Source organism: Heteronotia binoei, chromosome 12 (assembly GCF_032191835.1).
Source record: "Heteronotia binoei isolate CCM8104 ecotype False Entrance Well chromosome 12, APGP_CSIRO_Hbin_v1, whole genome shotgun sequence".
Lineage (NCBI taxonomy): Eukaryota > Metazoa > Chordata > Lepidosauria > Squamata > Gekkonidae > Heteronotia > Heteronotia binoei.
This window is the reverse complement of record NC_083234.1, coordinates 60,300,021-60,321,662: the sequence shown is the minus strand read 5'-3', so window position 1 is coordinate 60,321,662 and position 21,642 is coordinate 60,300,021. Positions and strand designations below refer to the sequence as shown.

Here is a 21,642-nt window from a genome sequence, read left to right as displayed (position 1 = left end):
GATACAGAAACTTCCAGTAAGGTGAATGTTCAATGCATGAACAGTAACAGAAATTTCAGCATATAAATACCTTTTTCCAGACTGCTGAAATTTAACTGCCAACTGGAAGCCAGTTTATTATCTAGACTTCTCTTGATTTTTCAAATACTTGGAATTATTTGTGTTTTGATTATGTTGGTCTCACTGTAGTTTAGACTGGATTTTAGATATATTTGTAATCATTTTTTTCCAGATCAAATGTCTGCTTTATTGATACTGCACACGTATGCTCTGTAACCAGACTATAACAATAAACTTGGGATCTGAACTTCTAGGTAAACACTTCTGCCATATTCAGTTCAGTAGTTACAAAAGCACGGGGACAGGGAAAGAGATTGATGACATCTGAACCAGCCCAGCCTCTACTGGTATAAGAAGTTGCCATGCCAGATAGAAAAGTTGCACAGAACTGCTAAGCAAATGGAAGGATGGGGGAAAGCCAACGTCCTGCGAAGACGCGTGCATTTCTAATGCAACACCCAGAAATTTTGTAGTGAAAGAGCCTCAGGTTATATGAGGTATTGTGGGAATGAATTGGTATAAAATAGCAAAAACCTAACACATTTTTATCTTGCCCTTCCAACAAGGAGATCAATGTGCATGGTCCATGTGGTATAGAGGTTAAGAGTGCTGGACTAGTATCTGGGAGATCCAAGTTCGAATCCCAATTTGTACCATAGAAGCCTGCTGGGCAACCTTGGGCCAATCACACTCTCTCAGCCTGACCCACTTCACAGAGTTATTCTGTGGAGAGAAGAATGATGTAAGCTGCCTGGGGTCCCCACTAAGGAGAAAGAAGAAGGTGACTGCAGATTTATACCCCACTCTTCTCTCTGAATCCGAGTCTCAGAGCGGCTTACAATCTCCTTTATCTTCTTCCCCCACAACAGACACCTTGTGAGGTGGGTGGGGCTGAGAGCACTCTCCCACAAGCTGCCCTTTCAAGGACAACCTCTGCAAGAGCTATAGCTGACCCAAGGCCTTTCCAGCAGCTGCAAGTGGAGGAGTGGGGAATCAAACCTGGTTCTCCTAGATAAGAGTCCACACACTTAACCACTACACCAAACTGGCTCTCTGAAAGGTGGGGTGCAAATGAAGTAAATAAATAAATTTACTCTCATAGGAGCCCACCAAAGTAAGTGAGGCCAAAAGAGAGAACAATGAGGCAAAGGTCACCCTTTGTGACTATCATAGCTGAATGGGTGTTTGAACCTTGATGTCCCTGCTCCTAGTCCAGTGTTCTAAACAGTGGTGGAATTCTAGCAGGAACTCCTTTGCATATTAGGCCACACACCCCTGATGTAGCCAATCCTCCAAGAGCTTACAAAAAAGAGCCTTGTAAGCCCTTGGAGGATTGGCTACATTAGGGGTGTGTGGCCTAATATGCAAAGGAGCTCCTGCTAGAATTCCACCCCTGGTTCTAACCACACTGACTCTCAGCATAACCTAAAATACTGGCAACCTAATCTGTCCAGAGTTAACGGTATTAAATATTAATAAAATAACATTCACATTTTACACTCTACAAATAAAAAGTCAGTTGCTCGACCACTACTCCTAATGTCTTTGCACGCACTGGTTAGAACACTAGATAGGGACACGTGTCCCTCCTGCTGAGCAAACGGGCTAGAATACTGCCTGCAAGTTTGGTCTCGCATCTCTGTATGCCAAAGGCCTACAGACTTTAAAAAACGGACCAATGAAACAGGCCAGTGATGCCTCACACTGCTGCTACCTATTTCTCCTAGATACGGCAGCAGTGGCAATGAGAGAAGGCTGTTTTGCCAAGCCCACCCGATCTCCGTGCCCCGCGGCTACAGCACTGTAACTGAACAACGGGGCCAACCATGCGTCTGTTTTCATAACACTTACCTTTTTGAGCAGCAGTCAGCAGGCACAACGGAAAATATATGTCATGGCATAGCCAAAGATTAGAAAAACATATTTTGGAAAGTTTAGCACCATTCGTTCTTTCACTACAATGTGATCAGTCCTCACACAAAGTCCACCTTTGTCTCCCCAAAAACTCCCCGGTTACATTCCTTAAAAGCTGAACTGGACCCGTCAGCTCCCCACGAAATCCACGAGAATCTCTTTGAAGCAGGAAGATTTGGGGCCCATCAGTCAACACCCGTGATAAAATCCTAGAGGAAAGACGGCAGATTTCCTCCCTCAGAATGCCAATGGCTGACGTGATCCCTGGAAGTAAGTCTCTATCTCTTCTAGGGTCTTGCCTTTGGTTTCAGGTATGCAAAAAACAGTGAAGAGCACGTTGAGAAGGCACATAGCAGAGAACAGCCAGAACGTACCATAAGGGGTCAGGAGGACCTGGAAGGGAAAGAAAAGTGAGATCTTCCTTTATGACGACTATTTAACATTTTATACATATATTACAGTTCAACAAATTCATAACCACCAACAAAACAAGGCCAATTCCACAAGACAGACAAACTATCAGAAAGTTTACAACTTCCTGATAGTTTGTGACGCCGCAGATAAAAAGAGGGGAGGGGGGCAGCGGGTGGAAAGTCTGCCTGGGGTGACGCGTACCCAAGGGGCAGCCCTGCATGTTGGCAGAGGCATTCCATCTTCTTTCTCACATCGAAGGGAACACCTCTTCAGAGACGATGCTTGCCAACTCCAGAATTTATAAGCACTTTAAAAACCCTTTTTTAAAAAAGTAAAAACCTGCTGCCTGACTAATTGAGAATGCCTTGGGCATTGATCCCATTTTCTTTTCCCCAACCACATCAATGTGACACTTCCTTACCATGAAGTCATGGAATTCTTTGGTTATCAGAAACGCCATGAACCAGTTTGTTAAGACACAGGCACCGCTGGCTGCTCCTCGTGCTCGGAGCGGGAATATTTCTGACATCACCAGCCATGGAATGGGGCCCCAGCCCAGGGCAAAACCTGCAGGTCACAAAAGAACAGAACAGTCACAATGGAGAATTCCTGGAGGAGCTTAGTGGGTATTCAGTGTGGCTGGCAGTGAACAGATAAATGAACTTAGAAACCATGATTGGGTGCTTTCATTATCTTTCCTGAGCCAAACAAAAATACTGCGCTAAACTGCCAATAGAATCTTAGAAGGTGAGTCATTTGTTCATTCAACCAAAGATGCTAAAAAAAGAATCGTCAACCCTAGTCCTTTTTTCCCACCCATCAGCCCTCCTAGTAAACAAACAGCAGTATTACGTGTTCAGGCAGCACTTTAAAAAGTTCAAAGCACTCCATATACATCGTTTTACTAATAACCTTTACAACAATGCCTTAAGCTAAGCCAATATTACTATCTCCTAAACCAGGGTGGCCAAACTGCAGCTCGGGAGCCACATGTGGCTCTTTCACACATATTGTGTGGCTCTCAAAGCCCCGCCCCATTGGCTGGCTTCTCCAAGCCAAGCCGGCTGGCGGCTTGAAGAATACATTTAAAGTTAAAGTTGCTTTCTTTCCACCACTCCCTCCCTCCTCCCTCCCACCATCTATTTGCCTTCCTTCCTTGCAGTTCTCAGACATCTGATGTTCATGTCTTGCAGCTCTCAAACATCTGACTTCTATATAGCTCTTCCTCTTTGTCCATCAAAAGCTACCATGTCAGGATGAAGATGAAGCAAATACCCCACTGCCTGGCATGCTAGTTTTCTACGTGTATGGTATTAGCTTTTTTATGAAAGGGTGTTTGAATTCTCCTCTCTGTGTCATGAATTCACTAGGTTGTCTTGGGCTCGCTATTCTCTCGTATGCCTCCCCATCTACAGAAACAAATGTTACTGGTGTACCTTACAGGGCTCTAGTGAGGATAACTTTTGCAAAGCTTATATGACAAGTTTGTGGTAATGTGCTGATCACATGGGTACTTCCCATGCTTGTGTCAGCAACCATGAGGAGAGGAGTTAAAACAAAGCAGTGTACATCACACAGAAGCTTGAAGGATACAGCAGCCAGAACAAATAGCTCGATGGCTACACTGACCCATGATGAAGAGACCCACACTCAGCACTGCCAGCCAAGAGAGGTGGTGCTCTTCTTCCATGAGTGTGGCATTCAGTGAGTCAATGTAGGAGGAGTTGCTGAGACTTGGGGCTGTTACTTTGAAGTAGATCCCAAACACTGCTGCATTGATGGCCATGATGATCCCTGCAACACAAGAGAGCATTTCGTCATACATAGTCAGAATCATGTGGTCCAACCCTATCTCACCCTTGTGATCTTTCACCTAGGGGATCAAGGTGAGCTTAGAGAGAAGAAGGCTGCCTGCGCTTTGAGGAGAGCCACTGGCACCCTTCTATTAAAGATGGCATGAACCGAACTGAGTTTGGCAAGTACACTGGACAGGGCCTTTCCAAGCACAGTCTCTGGGATTTGGGGTTCAAGAATATCAGCTCGCTTCCTTGCTTCTTTCTTTCTGGAGAAGGGTTAGAACTATTTTATTCTGGAGGATCTCTGATCTGTTTTTTCCCTGACTTAGTACAACTTTAAATCTGGACTGTCTTCATTTTATGGCTAATGACCGATGGCTACTGACAGCCAGCGTTGTGTGATGGTGAGTGTCAGATGAGGATCAAGCGGGCTGGCTGACCTTGGGACAGTCATTCTTTCTCAACCTCACCCACCTCACAGGGATGTTGTGAGGATAAAATGCAGGAAAGGAGAAGGAGAATGATGTAAGCTGCTTTAGGTTCTCATTGGGGAGAGAGGTGAAATATAAAGGAAGTAAATATAGCTGAAGATAGGGGTGGGGGGGCAGGTAAAAAGTGGGTGGATGGGTGGGCTGGGAAAGGTGTGGAAGTTACCAGGAGAAGGGAAAGAAGAAAAACTGGATAAGAGGATTCAGAGGAAAAGTGAGGGCAGGACAAAGAGGCATATAAAGGTAGACTGGTTGGTTGGTGGAAAGAAGGAAGCAGGAAGGGGAGAGGCTATGGGGACTTTCAGAGAAGGGAAAAAGGAAATGATGGGGAAAGGAAGATGAGATGCACCCTGTATGTCCTTGCAGATCCTCCACTTGTTATATTATATCCTCCACTTTATACTCCAGAAATCTTAGGTTTCAGATTTTTCTGCAAACCTATTCCCTGCTCTTAAAAAGTCCCACCCCTCATTACTGGACAAGCTGCTCATTTGCATACCTGATACAACCAGAAGGATTTTCCTTCCCGTTCTGTCGATGAAGAGAGCAGCCACTGCTGTGAAAAAGACTTGTATGGACCCCACAATGACCGACGCAGCGTTGCTGTTCTGAAAGCATAAGAACCGCCCCCCCCCCCAAAGAAGAGAATCATTCAAAGTGTTTTGAGGCACAACATGTCTAGTTTGATGATCCATGATTGCTTTGTACAGCTGAAGGAAGAGGGAACAAATATCTGCTGGGAACAAGTTCTGCATAAGGAAACCACAGGCGGACAGACCAAGGGGATCCGCTTAGCCTAGCATCCTGTTTCCCAGAGTGGCCGGCCAGATGCTTCCTTGATTCCCAAAAGCAGGGTCCTTCCCCTGCTGTAGCTCGCAAGCACTGGCATTCAAAGACACACTGCCTCTGAACCTGGATGTTCCATTTAAGCATCACAGATGTCAAATGCACACTGAGCCGTGATGTACACTGGAGGTATCAGGCCATGTCCACACAAAGATGGCCCTCCAAATGATAACCAAGACATTCCCAAACTTTCTTGCCTTGAGGCAGATTAGACTGAGAGCATGTGACTGGCTTATGGTCAACCAAGAGGGGATTTGAATCGAGAGCTCTCTAGCCTGATCAACCACATTACCCTGCTGGTGTTTGCACCTGAGGCCCCTGCTGTCTAGGAGAACCTAAAATTCAGTATTTTGCATAAGGAACTCAAGATGCTTCTTCACAGTTAATAAGCATCCTGTCAGCTTTTGTTAGGCTCATCTGCATTTAATGTGTGGCCCTCAGCGTGCTAGACACAGGCAGCAGAGGGAAGGATGCGTTAGACGTTGTGAGGCGATCAAAAATAAACTGCGGCCCGCTGACCTTGAAGTTGGCCTCCTCAAAGATAGTGTCTGCATAAAACATGATGGCGTTGATCCCCGACACCTGCTGGAAGAACATCATGGTGGTTCCAATTAGGAAAGGCTTGTAGATGGCTGGATTCTTGAACTCTGCTATAGCCAGTTTCTGCTAGAGAGAGAAGCACGAGGGATGTTAACAAGGACAGTCATTTTACAGATGGGGAGGAGGAAAGAACAAAGAGCGAGATTCAAAAACTTAGAAAAGGGCTTTAAGAAGAAGACCGTAGATTTACACCCCGCCCTTCTCTCTGAATCAGAGTCTCAGACTGGCCACAATCTCATTTAGCTTCTTCCTCCACAACAGACACCCCGTGAGGTAGGTGGGGCTAAGAGAGCTCTCCCAGAAGCTGCCCTTTTAAGGACAATTCCCACAAGAGCTATGGTTGACCCAAGGCCATTCCAACAGCTGCAAGTGGAGGAGTGGGGAATCAAACCAGATTCTCCCAGATAAGAGTCCGCGCACTTAACCACTACACCAAATTGGCTTTAAAAAGGAATTGGAGGAAGAGAGGCTCATCAGTGGCTATTAGCTATGACATCATAGGTGGAATCTCCATATTCAGAGGCAGTGTACTTCTGAATGACAGTTTACTGAAAGGGGATGGGGCTGCAGGGGGAGGGTTGCTTCCTTTTTCGCCATGCCAGCCGGCTTCTCACTCTGGACGACAGGATGCTGGGCTTCATGGCTCTTTGTTCTACGCCAGCAGGGCTTTCCTCATGTTCTACAGAGGCGAAGGGAAATGCCAGGAAGTTCTCTCCTTGGTTGGCAAGCGGAGCAGAAGGAATACGTGGCATCCCTCAGGGACAAGACTTGTCCGGGAGCCTCCAGCGCTGGCCCTCACAGGCAATTCCATTAAGCAGCTCAGGGCTGAAGGAAAGGAAGGTCAGAGGACAGTAAGGGTCTGCCACATTGTTCTGGGTAGGGCGGCATAGAGGGTGGATAGAAACTGCTCCAGGCTCTTAGAGTCACAGAATCACAGAGTCGGAAGGGGCCATACTGGCCATCTAGCCCAACCCCCTGCTCAATCCAGGATCAGCCTCGAGCACCCTTGGCAAGTGTTTGTCCAGCTGCTGCTTAAATACTGCCAGTGAGGCAGAGCTCACCACTTCCGTAGGTTGCTGATTCCACTGATGAACAACTCTTCCTGTAAAAAAACATTTTTCCTAATATCCAGCTGCTACCTTCCCACCCTTCCTTTAAACCCATTATTGCGAGTCCCATCCAATGTCTCCTCTAAGCTGCGGAGTCTTGTGAGCAAAAATTCTACTTTGCGAGCTGCTGGCATTAAAGTTGTGAGCGACTGCATAAATTAGTGTGCTCTGGGGCCATCCTTCCTGGGCTAAGGCAAAAATGTGTGAGCTGGAGGCTTAAAAATCTGTGAGCTAGCTCACGTTCACTCAGCTCAGAGGGAACGCTGGTCCCGTCTTCTGCTGCCAACAGGAACAGCTCCCTGCCTTCCTCTAAGTGGCAGCCTTTCAAATACTTAGAGCCATCATGTCCCCCCTCAGCCTCCTCTTCTCCAGACAGAACATTCCCGACTCCCTCAGCCTTTCCTCATAGGGCTTGGTCTCCAGGGACCTGATCATCCTCCTCACTCTCCTTTGCCCCCTCTCCATTCTGTCAAATCTTTTTTGAAACTCTTCTCTCCTCTGCCCTGCCAAATCTCAATCTGGGTAAGTTTTCTGGACTGAGTCTTCATACAGACACGCACACGCCATCTTCTCCAGCCTGTGCCCTCTGCACACAGCGCCTGTGTGTACCTGCTCGCCACTGTTTGCTTCGATCTCGCTGCATTCCCACTCATGGTCCACCAGGGGTCCCCGCAGAAACTGCAGAGCAGCAATAGCTTCAGAGCGCTTGTTCTGATGCAGCAAGAAACGAGGCGTCTCGGGCATGAAAGCCATGATCAGGAGCATGCAGCAGGGGGGGACGGAGCCCAGGATCGCCAGCCAGCGCCACTCAAGCCCCATACCTGAGAGGGAAACGGAGAAAGATCAGGAGTTTTTAGGCCAGATCCACTGGCAACCGGTATTTCATGGACACTGCTGATGATAACACGTGCTCCCCAGGAAACGGCATTTCCATGCCTTCATCACATGTCATTCAGCCATATGCATGTTGCGTTGGGCTTGCTGGTGAACAAAATTCCAGAGCTTAGGTTTGCCAAACTCCAGGTGTGTGTGTGGGGGAGGCTGGAGTTCTCCTGGGATTACAACTGATCTCCAGACTACATAAATTGCTAATTTATCATTTTTAATGAAAAATATGTATTCCACTTCTCTTGGAGAAAACATCTACTTTGGAGGAGGAAGAAGAGGAGGAGGATGTTGGATTTATACCCCGCCTTATACTCTGAAATTTAGAATCTCAGAGTGGCTTACAATCTCCTTTACCTCCCTCCCCCCACAACAGACACCATTTCAAGGACAGCTCTGTGAGAGCTATGGCTGACCCAAGGCCATTCCAGCAGATGCATGAGGAGTGCGGAATCAAACCCGGTTCTCCTAGATAAGAGTCTGCACACTTAACCAGTACACCAAACTGGCTCTGCATGGTATTATACCCAACCAAGGTCCCTCCCTCCCTAAACCCCACCCTCCCCGGGCTCCACCTTCAAATCACCAGGTATTTCTGAACCTGGAGTTGGTAACCCCACCAGAGCTACACATAAAACATGAGACCCACAGATCATATTCTCATGCACTGGGTTATAAATACACACATTTATACTTATGCAGTGGATAAAACTTCAACAGGAGCCAGTTGATGGACTCCTCCTCCCTCCATGCTGGTCTAAACAAGTGGCACAGACAATGAGAAAATGTTACTACCTTTGTTTATAGTGAATCTCAAGTCTGGCTATTTTAACACCTGTGCTCATAAGCAGGATGGTTACAAGACAAAATTTATTCTTGGGATCCCCGCCCCCCTTCTAGAGAGTACTGGGTTAATATGAATATTTGTGCCCAACGAATGCACCTGTGTGAGTTCACATTCCTCCCCACCCCCACTCTGAAAAGCTTTTCCAAGCCTTGGGGTACAGGCCTTCAAAAGGAAGATACTTAAAATCCCATCAGGGAAACACTGTAGAATACATCACCAAAAATGGAAGACAGTGTGCATTGTGTCTCCCAAGAGGAGGGCCTACAAATTCCTCCCCATGCCAGACTCCATTTCCCATCTTTTGCTTGATTTTCCTTCCCTATTGGCTCTGCTTCCTCACTACACACACTTGGCTTCCCATCTGCATGCATGCTCACTCCTCTTCGCCCCCCCCCACTGACTTTTCTGTTTCACAGTACAGAAGATGTCCACTGAAGTTTCAAGAGACTGTTGCATGATATTGCAGCACTCCAGTTGCCTAGGCAATCCAAAATGGCTGCTGAGATCTCATGAGAGAGGCCCGACATCTCAGCACAAACTGTTTTATCTTCTCTTTTCCTCACCCCTTCATTTTTGTCTACCCCCACCCTATCCTGTTCTGCAGAAGCAACTCCCCAGTCCTTACAAGGCACCACTGTGTCCCCACCTGCTGGGAATCAAGTCTAGAATTAGTCATAAGATATTCTTCCCTACAAAATGCTCCCAGAGACAGGCTGATAACTGATGGTGGCAAAACTGGTCTCTTGCTCCGTGAACTGGTTAAATACATTTACTTGTAGGGTACATCTGATTGTCTTGGAAGCTTATATTTATAAATATAGCCAGTCAATCACTATTCCTTTCCATAAAGGTAAAGGCAGTCCCCTGTGCTAGCACCAGTCATTTCTGACTATGGGGTGATGTATCATGTTTTCATGACCCTTTTTTTTACAGAGTGGTTTGCCACTGCCTTCAGTCATCTACACTCCCCTCCCCAGCAAGCTGGGTACTCATTTTACCAACCTTGGAAGGATGGAAGGCTGAGTCAACCTTGAGCCGGCTACCTGAAGCCAACTTCTGCCAAGATCGAACTCACGTCGTGAGCAGAGAGCTCAGACTGCAGTACTGCAGCTTTGCCACAGTGCGCCATGGGGCTCCTCGTTCCTCGCCATGGAGGCCATTTAATATCATTATTACAGTGGAGTACGCCCATATGCAGATTGATCTGAATACAGTCTCACAGCAATTACTCATCTAGGAATACACAGCCTCAAATCATCAACACTAGACATATGGCACATTGCGATAGAAAGAACAAATTATGTGGCCAGGCACGGACCTTCACCCAGAGCAGATGCAGAAGTAACGTAAGCCCAAAACATGGTTCACCGTACCTGCCACATAAGCTCCCAGGATGCCTGTCACCACCATCAGCTGAACGCAGGAGCCCAGCATCCCTCGGACCTTGGAGTGAGCCACTTCAGAAATATATATCTGGGATATGCAAGCAGGAAGAGGGTTACGCCAAGTAACATAAAGGACAGGATTTTTTTCTTTTATTTTTAAAAGAGTTGGCAACTCTTCCATAAAGTCTTGGGACTGAAACAATAGGGGTGTCTCTCTCATGAGCTCAAGTTCAGAGCCAGTTTGGTGTAGTGGTTAAGTGTGTGGACTCTTATCTGGGAGAACTGGGTTTGATTCTCCACTCCTCCACTTGCACCTGCTGGAATGGCCTTGGGTCAGCCATAGCTCTAATGGAGAGCTAGTTTGGTGTTGTGGTTAAGTGTGCAGACTGTTATCTGGGAGAACTGGGTTTGATTCCCCACTCCTCCACTTGCAGCTGCTGAAATGGCCTTGGGTCAGCCACAGCTCTGGCAGAGGTTGTCCTTGAAAGGGCAGCTGCTGTGAGAGCCCTCTCAGCCCCAACCACCTCGCAGGGTGTCTGTTGTGGGGGAGGAAGATAGAGGAGATTGCGAACCACTCTGAGACTCTGAGATTCGGAGTGGAGGGCGGGATATAAATCCAATATCATCAATATCAACATCATGCTGGCTTTCTGCAAGCATGAAGTTCTAATACAGGGTGTGAGGCAGATGAAGGGGCAAAGACTGCTCATTCACTAGCTCCTCCAAACATGAGCAGGATTTATTTCCACACATGCCTGGACCACTAAGTTGAGACAGCAGTCTATCCCTCCTGCTTATAAACACACCTGCATCCCAATCAGAGGGGTTACACGGTGGAGCGGCCAGTGCTGATGCATTGATCCAGCTAGTAGCCATCAGCATAGGGACCATCCCAGGCCCACTATGGCTCATTGCAGTTTCCCGGTTGAGATGCAGGATTTTTCAAGAGAAAAGCCAAAGCTCAGCAGTAAAGAACTTATTTGTATTTTATTACATTTTTTATGTTCTGCCTTTCCCGATGGCTTCCATGCAGAAGGTATCAGGTTGTTAGAGCAGGACGATATGAAGCCAGATGGATCAATGCAGCTGCTGCCAGGTTTGGTTCCTTCCAACTCCACTTAAAAATGATTTTGAAGAGCAGGAGTTGGGAAAGACCTTCCTTGCCCAGCCACCGCCAGTCAGAATGGACAAAGCTGAGCCAGACGAACCAGTAGTTCAAGTCACGGTCCCTATCGCTTTACCAATGCAACTTTCTGACTGTCATTACAGTACAGAAGGTGTCTAAAGTACATCGGACTCCTCTGCTCTGTTCTGCTCTGTCCTTTTGCACTGCCCACACTGTTCCATCTGGTGTACTGATGACCTTTGCCCAGGACATTGGCCCATCGTGGGTGCATCTACATGCAGAAATTTGGGGCAGGAAGACTCCTCAATCGTACCGGGTTGCCATCTGGTATACTGTAATTGCTGCTACAGTTTTAATATTGGGTGATGTTTTAATTGATTGCTTTTGTTTTTGTTGTTATTGTTGTAACCCACCCTGAACCCTGCAGTGCAGGGGGAAGGCAGGATAAAAGTCCAATAAATAAATATTTACCCACCCCAAAAGCCCCCCACACCAAAAAAAATTTCTATTTTGTATAGTTTGTGAAAACCCAGGACAATGGAAGCCTTCCTAGCCTTCTCAGGGAGGCCATTCCATAAGGTGGGGGCCACAGCAGAGAATTCACAAAGCAGTTATCAGGGCTTTTTTTTGTAGCAGGAACTCCTTTGCATATTAGGTTACACCCCCCTGATGTAGCCAATCCTCCTGGAGCTTACAGTAGGCCCTGTAAGAAGAGCTTTGTAAGCTCTTGGAGGATTGGCTACACCAGAGGGGTGTGGCCTAATATGCAAAGGAGTTCCTGCTACAAAAAAAGCTGTGGCAGTTATTGATTTTGCTCATTTGCAGGATGGTACCTGCAGAAGGGCCAGCTGGGATGAGCGAGTTTGGTGTGGTAGGGCAGAGGGGAAGAGGTGGACCCACAGATACGAGGCAGCTATTTTTATCCAGCTTGGGGGTGAGAAAGAACAAGTGTGTGTTTTCTCTTACCGGAACAACCAAGGAAGTGACGCCGCTGGCCAAGCCGTTCAGGAGCCGGCCGACATAAAGCATCCAGATGTTCTGGGCAGCAGCGATTACTGTGAAGCCAATAACATATGGGAGCGTGCAAAGCATCAGGCTCAGCTTCCTGCCAACTTTATCCACCATGTAACCTCCCAGGATTCCGCCAGCTGCAGCACCCAGAGTTACTACAGACTGCACACAAGAGGAAAACAGGAGTCAAAACACAACGTCAACTTCTAAGAGGCAGCAGTTTAGCAATTGACAATCTCCTTTTAAGCTCCTTGGGGCAGGGACCTGGCTTTTTTGACTCTGGATTGCCATTCTGGTGTAGTGGTTAAACATGCGTACTCTTAACTGGGAGAACCGGGTTTGATTCCTCCCTCCTCCATATGCACCTGCTGATGTCAAACACAAGTTCTCACAGAGCTGTTCCTCTCAAGAACGGTTTCTGTTAGAGCTCTCTCAGCCCCATCTACCTCACAGGGTGTCTGTTGTGAAGAGGGGAAGGGAAAGGAGATTATAAACCACTGAGACTTCTTCAGATAGTGAAGGGCAGGATATGAAACCAATCTCCTCCTCCTCTTCTTCCACGTACACAATATGCTCCATATGCATTTTCAGTTCTTCAAAAGGCTAGTCTTGCATAGCGGTTAGGGTGGTGAATGAGAATCCGAGGGACCCAAGCTCAAATCCCTTCTTGCCTTGACAGTCATGGGGAAATGTTTGGCCCGTCGCACTCTTTCAGCTTGACCTTCCTCACAGGGTTGTTGCAGTGATAAAAGGGAGGCAGAAAGGGAGCTGTCTATACTACCCTGAGCTCCTTAGAGGAAGGGCAACATAACTCTGTACTAAATAGATTTTTTTTCAAAATAGCAACAGGCAGTAGGGCTGGAGAAAACCGAATTCTGAATGTCCAGAAGAGGCCAACCTTGGTGGTAGCTGAAAGTGCCATCAACTTGCAGATGACTTGCGGCGACTCTGCAGGCTTTTCAAGGCAAGAGACAGACTTGGCTTACCATCGCCTGCCTCTGTAATGGCCCTGGGCTTCCTTGGTGTATCTTCCATTGCAAAACTGCCATCCCTTAAACTTCCTTCAGAGCTGCCCTCAAAATACACCTTCTCCAAAAATCCCGGGGCAGGAGATTCCCTCAGTTCTCCTCTCCTTTTGCAGCTAAGGCCTCATTTAAGCAGGATGCTAGTGAAGCAAAATAACTCTCCCATGGGCCTCTGCAGACGCACACCATCTTGTTTAGGCTGTAACCCAAACAAACCAACCACATGGGCATAATTAGCACATCAGTTCAACCCCTGCCCGAGCTACAAATGTCTAGCACATGAAATAAGAATAGCAGAAGAAACTCTTTATGTCAGTAGCTGGCTGCTTACCCCAGCAGAACAGATCCACAGGATCCAACTTTTATTTGGACAAAGCTTTTGTTTTGTTTTGTTTTGGAGAAAACTGCTGGTCTCTGACCCATATGAGCCCTGGAGAGTATTACAATTGGCCAATCAACATCTTCTGACTATCTCTGGACCAACAGATGTCCGGCTTGCCTCAACTAGGGCCAAGGCCTTTTTGGCCCTGGCCCCGACCTGGTGGAATCAGCTCCCTGTGGAGATTTGGGCCTTACTGGATTTACTACCATTCCGTAGGGCCTGTAAAACGGAGCTGTTCTGCCAGGCCTTTAGCTGAGGCAAGTGGACGTCCTTTATTGGCTATACCATCTAACTGGCCTCCCTACACTGATTTACCATCCTGATTGCTAGAGATCAGGCTGACATTCTTGATATTTCTGACATCTAGGACACCTGTGGCATCTATGTCTTAATTGTAAAATGTGCTTACACCATCCACGCTGTTTTATCTAATTGTTTTAATTGTTTAATGGTTTTACTGTTGGATTTTTAACTGTTTTATTATGCTGTAACCCACCCTGAGCCCGTTATAGGAAAGGGTGGACTATAAATCCACAAAATAAATAAATAAAAATAAAGCTTCTAGGCCAGCGCTTGCTAAGATATATTTCCTGCTGGTCTCTGGCCAATTGGTTGCTTTTGTTTCTCCAGCAAAGACTTACCCCAAACCAAGAGGCTTGGTTGTCATCTAGCCTTAAAGCTGGATTGTCGCTTTGCTTCAAGGCTGGAATTGCTGGAGAGCTGTACCCAAGGACGAATCCGAAACTCAGTGGTCCCAACACAGCGGCAAACGTGGCCAGGTAGAGATTCCAGTTCTGGACTCTGCTGCAAGAGAAGCAGAAGTGAGACAAAGAGAAGAGGCCTCCTCCACAGACTGTCAAGGCTAAGGAGAGCACAGCACCCAGGATGGAGCCAGCGTTTACAGTAAGTCTGGGGGGTCCTGGGTTCCAGTTCCCATGAAGGTGACCCTGCAACTTTGTACCAGCCACTCTCTCAAACTATCCTGCTGGATCAGACTGGTTTAGCCTAGCCTTAGCTCTGCCAAACATCAACCGCAATGATATCATATAGTACACCTCTATTTTGGAATGCTGGGGCCTCAGTTTAGTCGTTTTAGCTTCTAGGCAGAGTTCAGGCTTCATTTGATCTGGAACCCATTCATTTGTCTTCCGGGCAGTTTGCAGTATCCAAAAACTCTCCTAAACACCACAATTCTAATTAATGTGTGCGTATAAATACAACTGAATGGAGTCCTTCATGCTTCTAAAGAAGTGGTCTGGCCCACAAAAATGCATATCACAGTACAACTGTTAGTCTTTGAAGTGCCACAAGACTCTTTGTTGCCTTTTTTTGGTATCAAGTTGCAGCTGACTTACAGGGACCCCTTATGGGGTTTTCAAGGCAAGAGGTGACCAGAGGTGGCTTGTCATTGCCTGGACTTCCTTGGTAGTTTAAGCTTCTGAGATCTGACAGGGTCAGACTAGTCTAGGTTATCTGACCAGGTTAGGGCAATAATTAAATGCCATCCAATCACAACCGACTCATGGTGACCTCTCATGGGGTTTTCAAGGTTAAAAAATGAGCAGACGAGGCATGCCGTTGCCTTCCTCTGCATAGCAACCGTGATCTCCCTTGGTGGTCTCCTGACCAAGTATTGGCTGTGGCCGACCCTGCTTAGCTTGAAAGCTCTGACAAAGCTCAGGTTAGTCCGGGTTATTCAGGCTGCTTTTCATTGCAAGGGGCTAAAATAGCTCTGGAATATTTGCCGATTAAAGGCCATTTCAGTTAAACCATTTAGAAAGAAAAACACTCTTGTAGTGTGATTGGACTATGCACCCTGATGGTTGAGCTAGTGATTCGGAGCCTGGTAAACACGGGCTTTTGTAGATCATCTGACCTCTGCAGCAATATGCAAACTGCTGATCTAGCTTGATGTCCGAAGGGCAGCAGGGGAGATTGGCAACAAAGCCTCAGACAACTTTGCACATCTTGATCCCCTTTCAGTTACATGAGTTGCAAAGTCCTATCCTCCCAGCAAACGGGGCTCGGCTGGAATGACTGTGTTTGGGCCACATGCCAGAAACAGTTCTAACACTTTAAAACTTTAACAAAAAGGAGAGGGGGCAACATGGAATAGGCTGAATACAGTGAAGTCCCAGCTATCAGCACAATAGCTAAGTCTATTTACTGTCGCCAGACTTCACACACACAGGTATCTAGAAGCACTTGCTGGTGCCAAATACTTATGGAAACTTCGGTTGCAACAGCCGTCTGTAAGAAGAGGTGACAAAATGGACAGAGCCTCAGGAATTGGCTCACAGGAGCCTGAAAGCTGTTGCTCAGATTAACCTGTTAGTCATTAAGGTACAACAACACTCCTGGTTCTTTGGGAACAGAACAACATGGCTGCGGCAAGCCCTTCTGGAATTTGTCTCAGGTCGGTGTATGAAGAGCACAGACCAAGGATAGGAAAAGGGCAACAGGGATGGACTTGAACCTGCAAACAGCATACCTGATGATCAAAACAAGGTAGGGACCACACCCTTTCCTGCTTTACTAAGATTACGGGGGTGGATGGATCAGCCTTCCCTGGCACGTGAAGATATATCATGCTTTTGTCAGCACAGAAATTCCTAACCTGTATGCTAGGGCATTGTATTGTACAAAAAGAGATTACCTGAAGTCTCCTGGAAGCCCAAAGCATCCACCGAAGAAGAGCCTGCCTTGCTGCATCTCTGCATGCCTCTTCTAGAGTCTTACAGAGCTACACCCAAGCCTCAGATTCAGCAGAAGCTCACAGGAGCACAGCTGTTGAACCTTTCTGAGGGTTCCCCTTCTTCTTCCCCACCTACCTTGTCCATTGAATAGTAGGTGCAGCTGCATAACAATCTCTGGATTAGGAGAGGGCAGCCAGCCAGCCACCAGGGGCCTTGCTTTGCCCCCAGCAGCCCTCATTAACCCCTGGAGAAGCCTGTGCCACCCTTTCTCCATTTCTTATGTGGTTTTGGGTGGTAGATGGCTTGCTGGCCTTTGGCCTGGGGGGGGGGGCGGCCCAGGAGAGCCCCAGGTGAGTGAGGCCTGCTTCAGCAAGCAGGCCTTGCTCACCCAGCACTCTCCTTTCTTGCATCGGGTTGCTTTTGGCTGGGGGGGCATATGCTAATGAGTTATACTAATGAGCTCCGCCACCTATTTTTTGACAAAACGACCCCTGGCTATACCCATCAGTAGGTGAATGTCAGGCACACGGAAGCCAAAAATCTTTTTGATTGTTTTAAAGCAATGCATTAACCCTTAGGGTTTGTAGAATCTTTCGGGCTCAAGTGCCGTGTTCTACTGGAGAAAGTTTTCTTTCCAGACGTTTCGTTCTCAGCTGCGGAGAACATCCTCAGTGGCGTTGCAGCCGGAGCAGGCGCTCTGACCTTCTTGGCTGCTGTGCATTGAGTCATTAACCACTGACCAATGCATTAACCAATGCATTAACCACTGAATCATAAGGCCATGTGAAGGATGGCCAGTCTCTTCAATGGTCATTCTGCACAGGTGCTGGTCCCCTGACAGACAAGAAATCAGAAGTTTATTTCTTCCAGGTCTTGGGGGAAATTCTGTATCCAAGCCAATGATCCACCAATGTTGCCTTTTAAGAACTTTACTTCAAATCACTCTAGTTATTCTTGAACGTATTAAGCAAACCAGGATCATAACTATACAAAAAACGCTAGCGTTGTGTAATTGTGATTATAAATTTTAAAAAGTCATATGTGGCCTCCCTTTTCCAACCTAACTTTGCATTTAAAGATAAAAATGCAATTTCTAAAAGTCTTGCCAAGTCCTTTCTGAAAAAATAAATAAATAAATCCGAGCGGGCAGCCGTGTTGGTCTGAAGCAGCAGAACAAAACCTGACCTCAGGAGCACCTTTAAGACCAACCAACTTTTATTCAAGGTATGAGCTTTCGTGTGCGTGTGCAAGTGTGCGTGCGCACAAAAACTCGTATTTAGAATAACGCTTGGTTGGTCTTAAAAGTGCCAATGGACTCAGAAAAGATAAAACAGTCTCACCGCAACCCAGATGAGAGAGATCCAGGGGGCTTCGAGACACACTATCCTATATAGACACAATTGCATGAGCCTCACATTACTTTCTTAAACCATTTAAGTAGTTTTCTCCAAAAAGCGTGATCTTAAACAACTCTGAGCATTCTAAAGAATAACTGTTGCAAACTTTGCTCTGGGGTTTATTCTGGACATAAAGCCACTGATTCATAAGCTATCTTTCTCAAGGCTGCAAGTTTGCTGGAACAGTGCGGGGGGGGGGGGGGATGCATGTTTGCAGACATATGCAAGAACCTAGAAGCAAACTCTCAAACCTTATGTGTTATGACACCCTAAAACTGATTTAAAACTGAAATCAAGAAGCTGATTAATCCTGCAGCTTCAATCATCCACCTAGCCTTCATTTTCCCGGGAGATGTCCAGGTCAGTAACATACAGAGCTATGCAGCTGAGGTTTCTTTGGAGGTGCATAACACTTCCTCTAAAATTAAAACCTTCACAGCTGTTTTCTGAATTAATACTGGAAGCATTTCTCAGCTATTAGAAGGCTGAGAGATGCTGGCTTCAAATGTTTTGCCTTTCTATGATCAGGCAGGATAAACAACACTTAGAACAATTGGGAATGGGCAATCTTTCAAATAAAACCTTCCGCCGCATACACCACTGGAAAATGCCTCCTGCTTCCAACAGCTCAGGCAGAAATACCTCAAATAAATATCCAGCGCTGGGGCTCCCTGGATCCCTGCAGACCCCTGCCTGGAGCCCAGAAGAGGGCTGGATTCTTCGGAAGTCATCTTTGGGGTTGTCAGGAAAGGAGCGGTGCAGCACTGCCTGCGCTGTTGTCAGTGGGCCAGCCTAATCCTTAGCCCTGAGTTATAAAAAAAGGGAAGAGATAGGAAACAGCTCCAGGCAGAAGTGAAAGCAAGTCTTGTGACCTCAGAAGTTTTAAGCACGGCCACTTTTTTTTTCTTTACGTTTCCTCTCTGCATCACAAGTGTCCCGTGCGTCTCAATTAGAGGTAAAGGCAAAACCCATGTAACTGCTGGCTGCTGTGATTTCAAAAGTCTCTCTGTTTCTGGGGGTGCAGCCTGAGCTATTTCAGCACCAAATCTTGCCTACTACAGTGCAATCCTTTTGTGGGAGTAACACTCAGTGCACAGACATAAGTAGGATTCTGAGCAGACCTATTTAGGATTGCACTGTTAATTATGGCAGCACCAAACCTATGCACGTTTGCCAGGGAAAAGGCCCTGTGGCGCAGAGTGGTAAAACTGCAGTCCGAGCTCTCTGCTCACAACCTGAGTTTGATCCCGGTGGAAGCTGGGTTCAGGTAGCAGGCTCAAGGTTGACTCAGCCTTCCATCCTTCCGAGGTCGGTCAAATGAGTTCCCAGGGTGGGGGGGGAGTGTAGGTGTCTGGGGAAGGCAATGGCAAACCACCCTGTAAAAAGCCTTCTGTGAAAATGTCATAATGCAATGTCACCCCAAAGTTGTAAACGACTAGTGCTTGCACAGGGGACTACCTTTTTTTAAGCCCTACTTCTGAGTAAATAAGCACAGGTTCACTGTAAGGCTCAGTTCAGGCTAGGGTTCCCAGCATCCTGCTGGGGGCAGAAGCACCCTGGTTTGGGGGCCTCCAACCCATTGGCACGCAGCTGGCCAGCAGGGGGATCCCCGCCCCTGAAAAGCTCCATCTACGTCTGACATGTCTGGTGTGATGATGTAACTCAGAAGTGCTGTCAATGAGGGAGGCGCATTGTGTGCAGAACACTCTAGCATTTGGGTAAAAACTCTATGGCACCACATAAGGGTTTTTTTACCTGAATGCTAGAGCATCCCACAAGCGAAGCGCCTGGTGCAGTGATGTCACTTCCAGGTGATGTCATCACACCAACCACATCACTGCCAGCCAGGTAAGATCTGGCAACCCTAGTTCAAATGTCACGTGAAACTACGGCTTATTTTAACATTGGTTAATTTAACCAGGGTTTGCTGATGATCACTCAAATCCTGATTTGCCTTGGCAAATGCTGGTTTCATAGCCTTTTCTCTAGAGCCTGAGTAGGGTTGCCAGGTCTCCTGTGGACTCCGATGGGAGATGTGGAGGTAGGGTTGCAAGATCCAGGTTCAAAAACTCCTGGAGATTTGGGGATGAAGCCTGGGGAGGATAGGGACCTCAGTGGGGTACAATGCCACAGAGTCCACCCTCTAAAGTATCCATTTTTTTCCAGGGGAACTGATCTCTATACTTTGGAGATGAGCTGTAACTCCAGGGGATTCTCAGGTCGCACCTGGAGGCTGGCATCTGTAAGAGCCAGGATGTCTGTGCATACATCTTATGAAACCACAGTTAAGACTGAGTTTAATAAACCAACTTAGTGACAAGGTTTTCTCCCCTGACAGGTAAGTATAATGGGTACATATCAAATGATCAAACGCAGAATTCTGGATATTGAACTCCCAAACCTATACAGTATGGCAAATGAAACTTGCTCTCCTTTGAGTTTGGAGATCCCACTGGCAGTAAGTCGGGTGGCCCCATATCTATATTCTCTGCAAATACTGCAACAACCCAGAGCTTTTTCTTTAGCTAGATTTAATGCCATGCCATCTGCAATTTTATATGGCAGATTTTAAATGATTGGATATTCAGCTAGACACTGTAATACCAGTTGCATTGAGACAATTCCACATATTCCTCTATTGTTCTTTCTATGTAGATATTCGTTTTAAATATTTAAGCTCTATTCTAGCTCATACAATGGGCCTCTCCACAAGGTCTACTGCCTTTTAAATGACTCCTCCTCTGTTATAACTGAGAATGTGGCAAAGTTCTTTTAACTCACCATAAAGCTGCATCAGGAGAAACTTCAGAAATAATTGACGACAATATTTAACTACTGTAATATATTCTTATTTTTATTCCTTTTGTGTCATGTTTATCTTGTTATACGCCAATAAAGGCTGACTGGCTGCTTGAACCAATGTAGTGGAGTATTCCAGAAGTCAATTAACCATTATTTGTTCCATTAAGCCATAGTTTCATGTGATGTCCAAACTGAGCCTAAGTCTGCATAATACTTTCTCCTATTTTTTATTTTTATTTATTTTATTCGATTTATATCCCGCCCTCCCCACCGAGGCGGGCTCAGGGCGGCTTACAACAGAAAAAAGCTAACAAAGATCAATTTAAATACATTAATAATTATACAATAAAATACATAAAAACCTAAAAATACATAAAACTCACATCGATATACACTATGCTACGTTTCCTTAAATCAGTCTTTCAGTTTTTCCAGTATTCAATAATCTGATGTTCGAGATTTAATATTCAGGCATTCCGATCACAATTAATTATATGCCAACCGGAAGAGGGTTGTTTTACAGGCCCTGCAGAACTGTTCAAGGTTCCGCAGGGCCCTCACCTCCTCCGGGAGCTGATTCCACCAACAGGGAGTTGCAATTGAGAAGGCCCTGTCCCTGGTCACTTTCAGACGGGCCTCCTTTGGCCCAGGGATTGTAAGGAGGTTCTGAGACCCCGACCTCAGCACTCTCTGGGAAACATGTGGGGAGAGAAGGTCCCTAAGGTAGGCAGGTCCCAGACCATAAAGGGCTTTAAAGGTCATGACCAGCACCTTGTACCGAATTCGGTATGTTATCAGCAGCCAGTGCAGTCCCCGAAGCCCCGGCTGAATGTGCTCCCATCTAGGGAGCCCTAACAAC

At 46.6% G+C, this 21,642-nt stretch overlaps 1 protein-coding gene across 1 annotated transcript; it reads right to left on the bottom strand.

Moving 5' to 3' along the window:
• Window positions 1–221: 221 nt before the first annotated feature.
• On the bottom strand, window positions 222–18,792 carry SLC2A8 (solute carrier family 2 member 8). The gene is made up of 10 exons (XM_060251359.1): window positions 18,624–18,792; window positions 14,530–14,692; window positions 12,437–12,643; window positions 10,333–10,432; window positions 7,837–8,048; window positions 6,038–6,184; window positions 5,172–5,280; window positions 4,018–4,182; window positions 2,810–2,955; window positions 222–2,367 (listed from the first exon to the last, which is right to left on the bottom strand). The coding sequence occupies exons 1-10, from the start codon at window positions 18,710–18,712 to the stop codon at window positions 2,212–2,214; spliced, it is 1,494 nt and encodes a 497-aa protein (XP_060107342.1). The 5' UTR covers window positions 18,713–18,792; the 3' UTR covers window positions 222–2,211.
• Between the last annotated feature and the right edge of the window lie 2,850 nt (window positions 18,793–21,642).

Bases quoted from the DNA above. Each gene is read 5' to 3' on its own strand.
- SLC2A8 (XM_060251359.1), bottom strand. From the start codon at position 18,712: ATGACTTCCGAAGAATCCAGCCCTCTTCTGGGCTCCAGGCAGGGGTCT. The intron at 14,693-18,623 runs GTATTTCTGCCT...CTTCTCTTGCAG, and splicing joins GCGCTGGATATTTATTTGAG to CAGAGTCCAGAACTGGAATC. The intron at 8,049-10,332 runs GTACGGTGAACC...TTTCCCTCTCAG, and splicing joins CCTGGGAGCTTATGTGGCAG to GTATGGGGCTTGAGTGGCGC.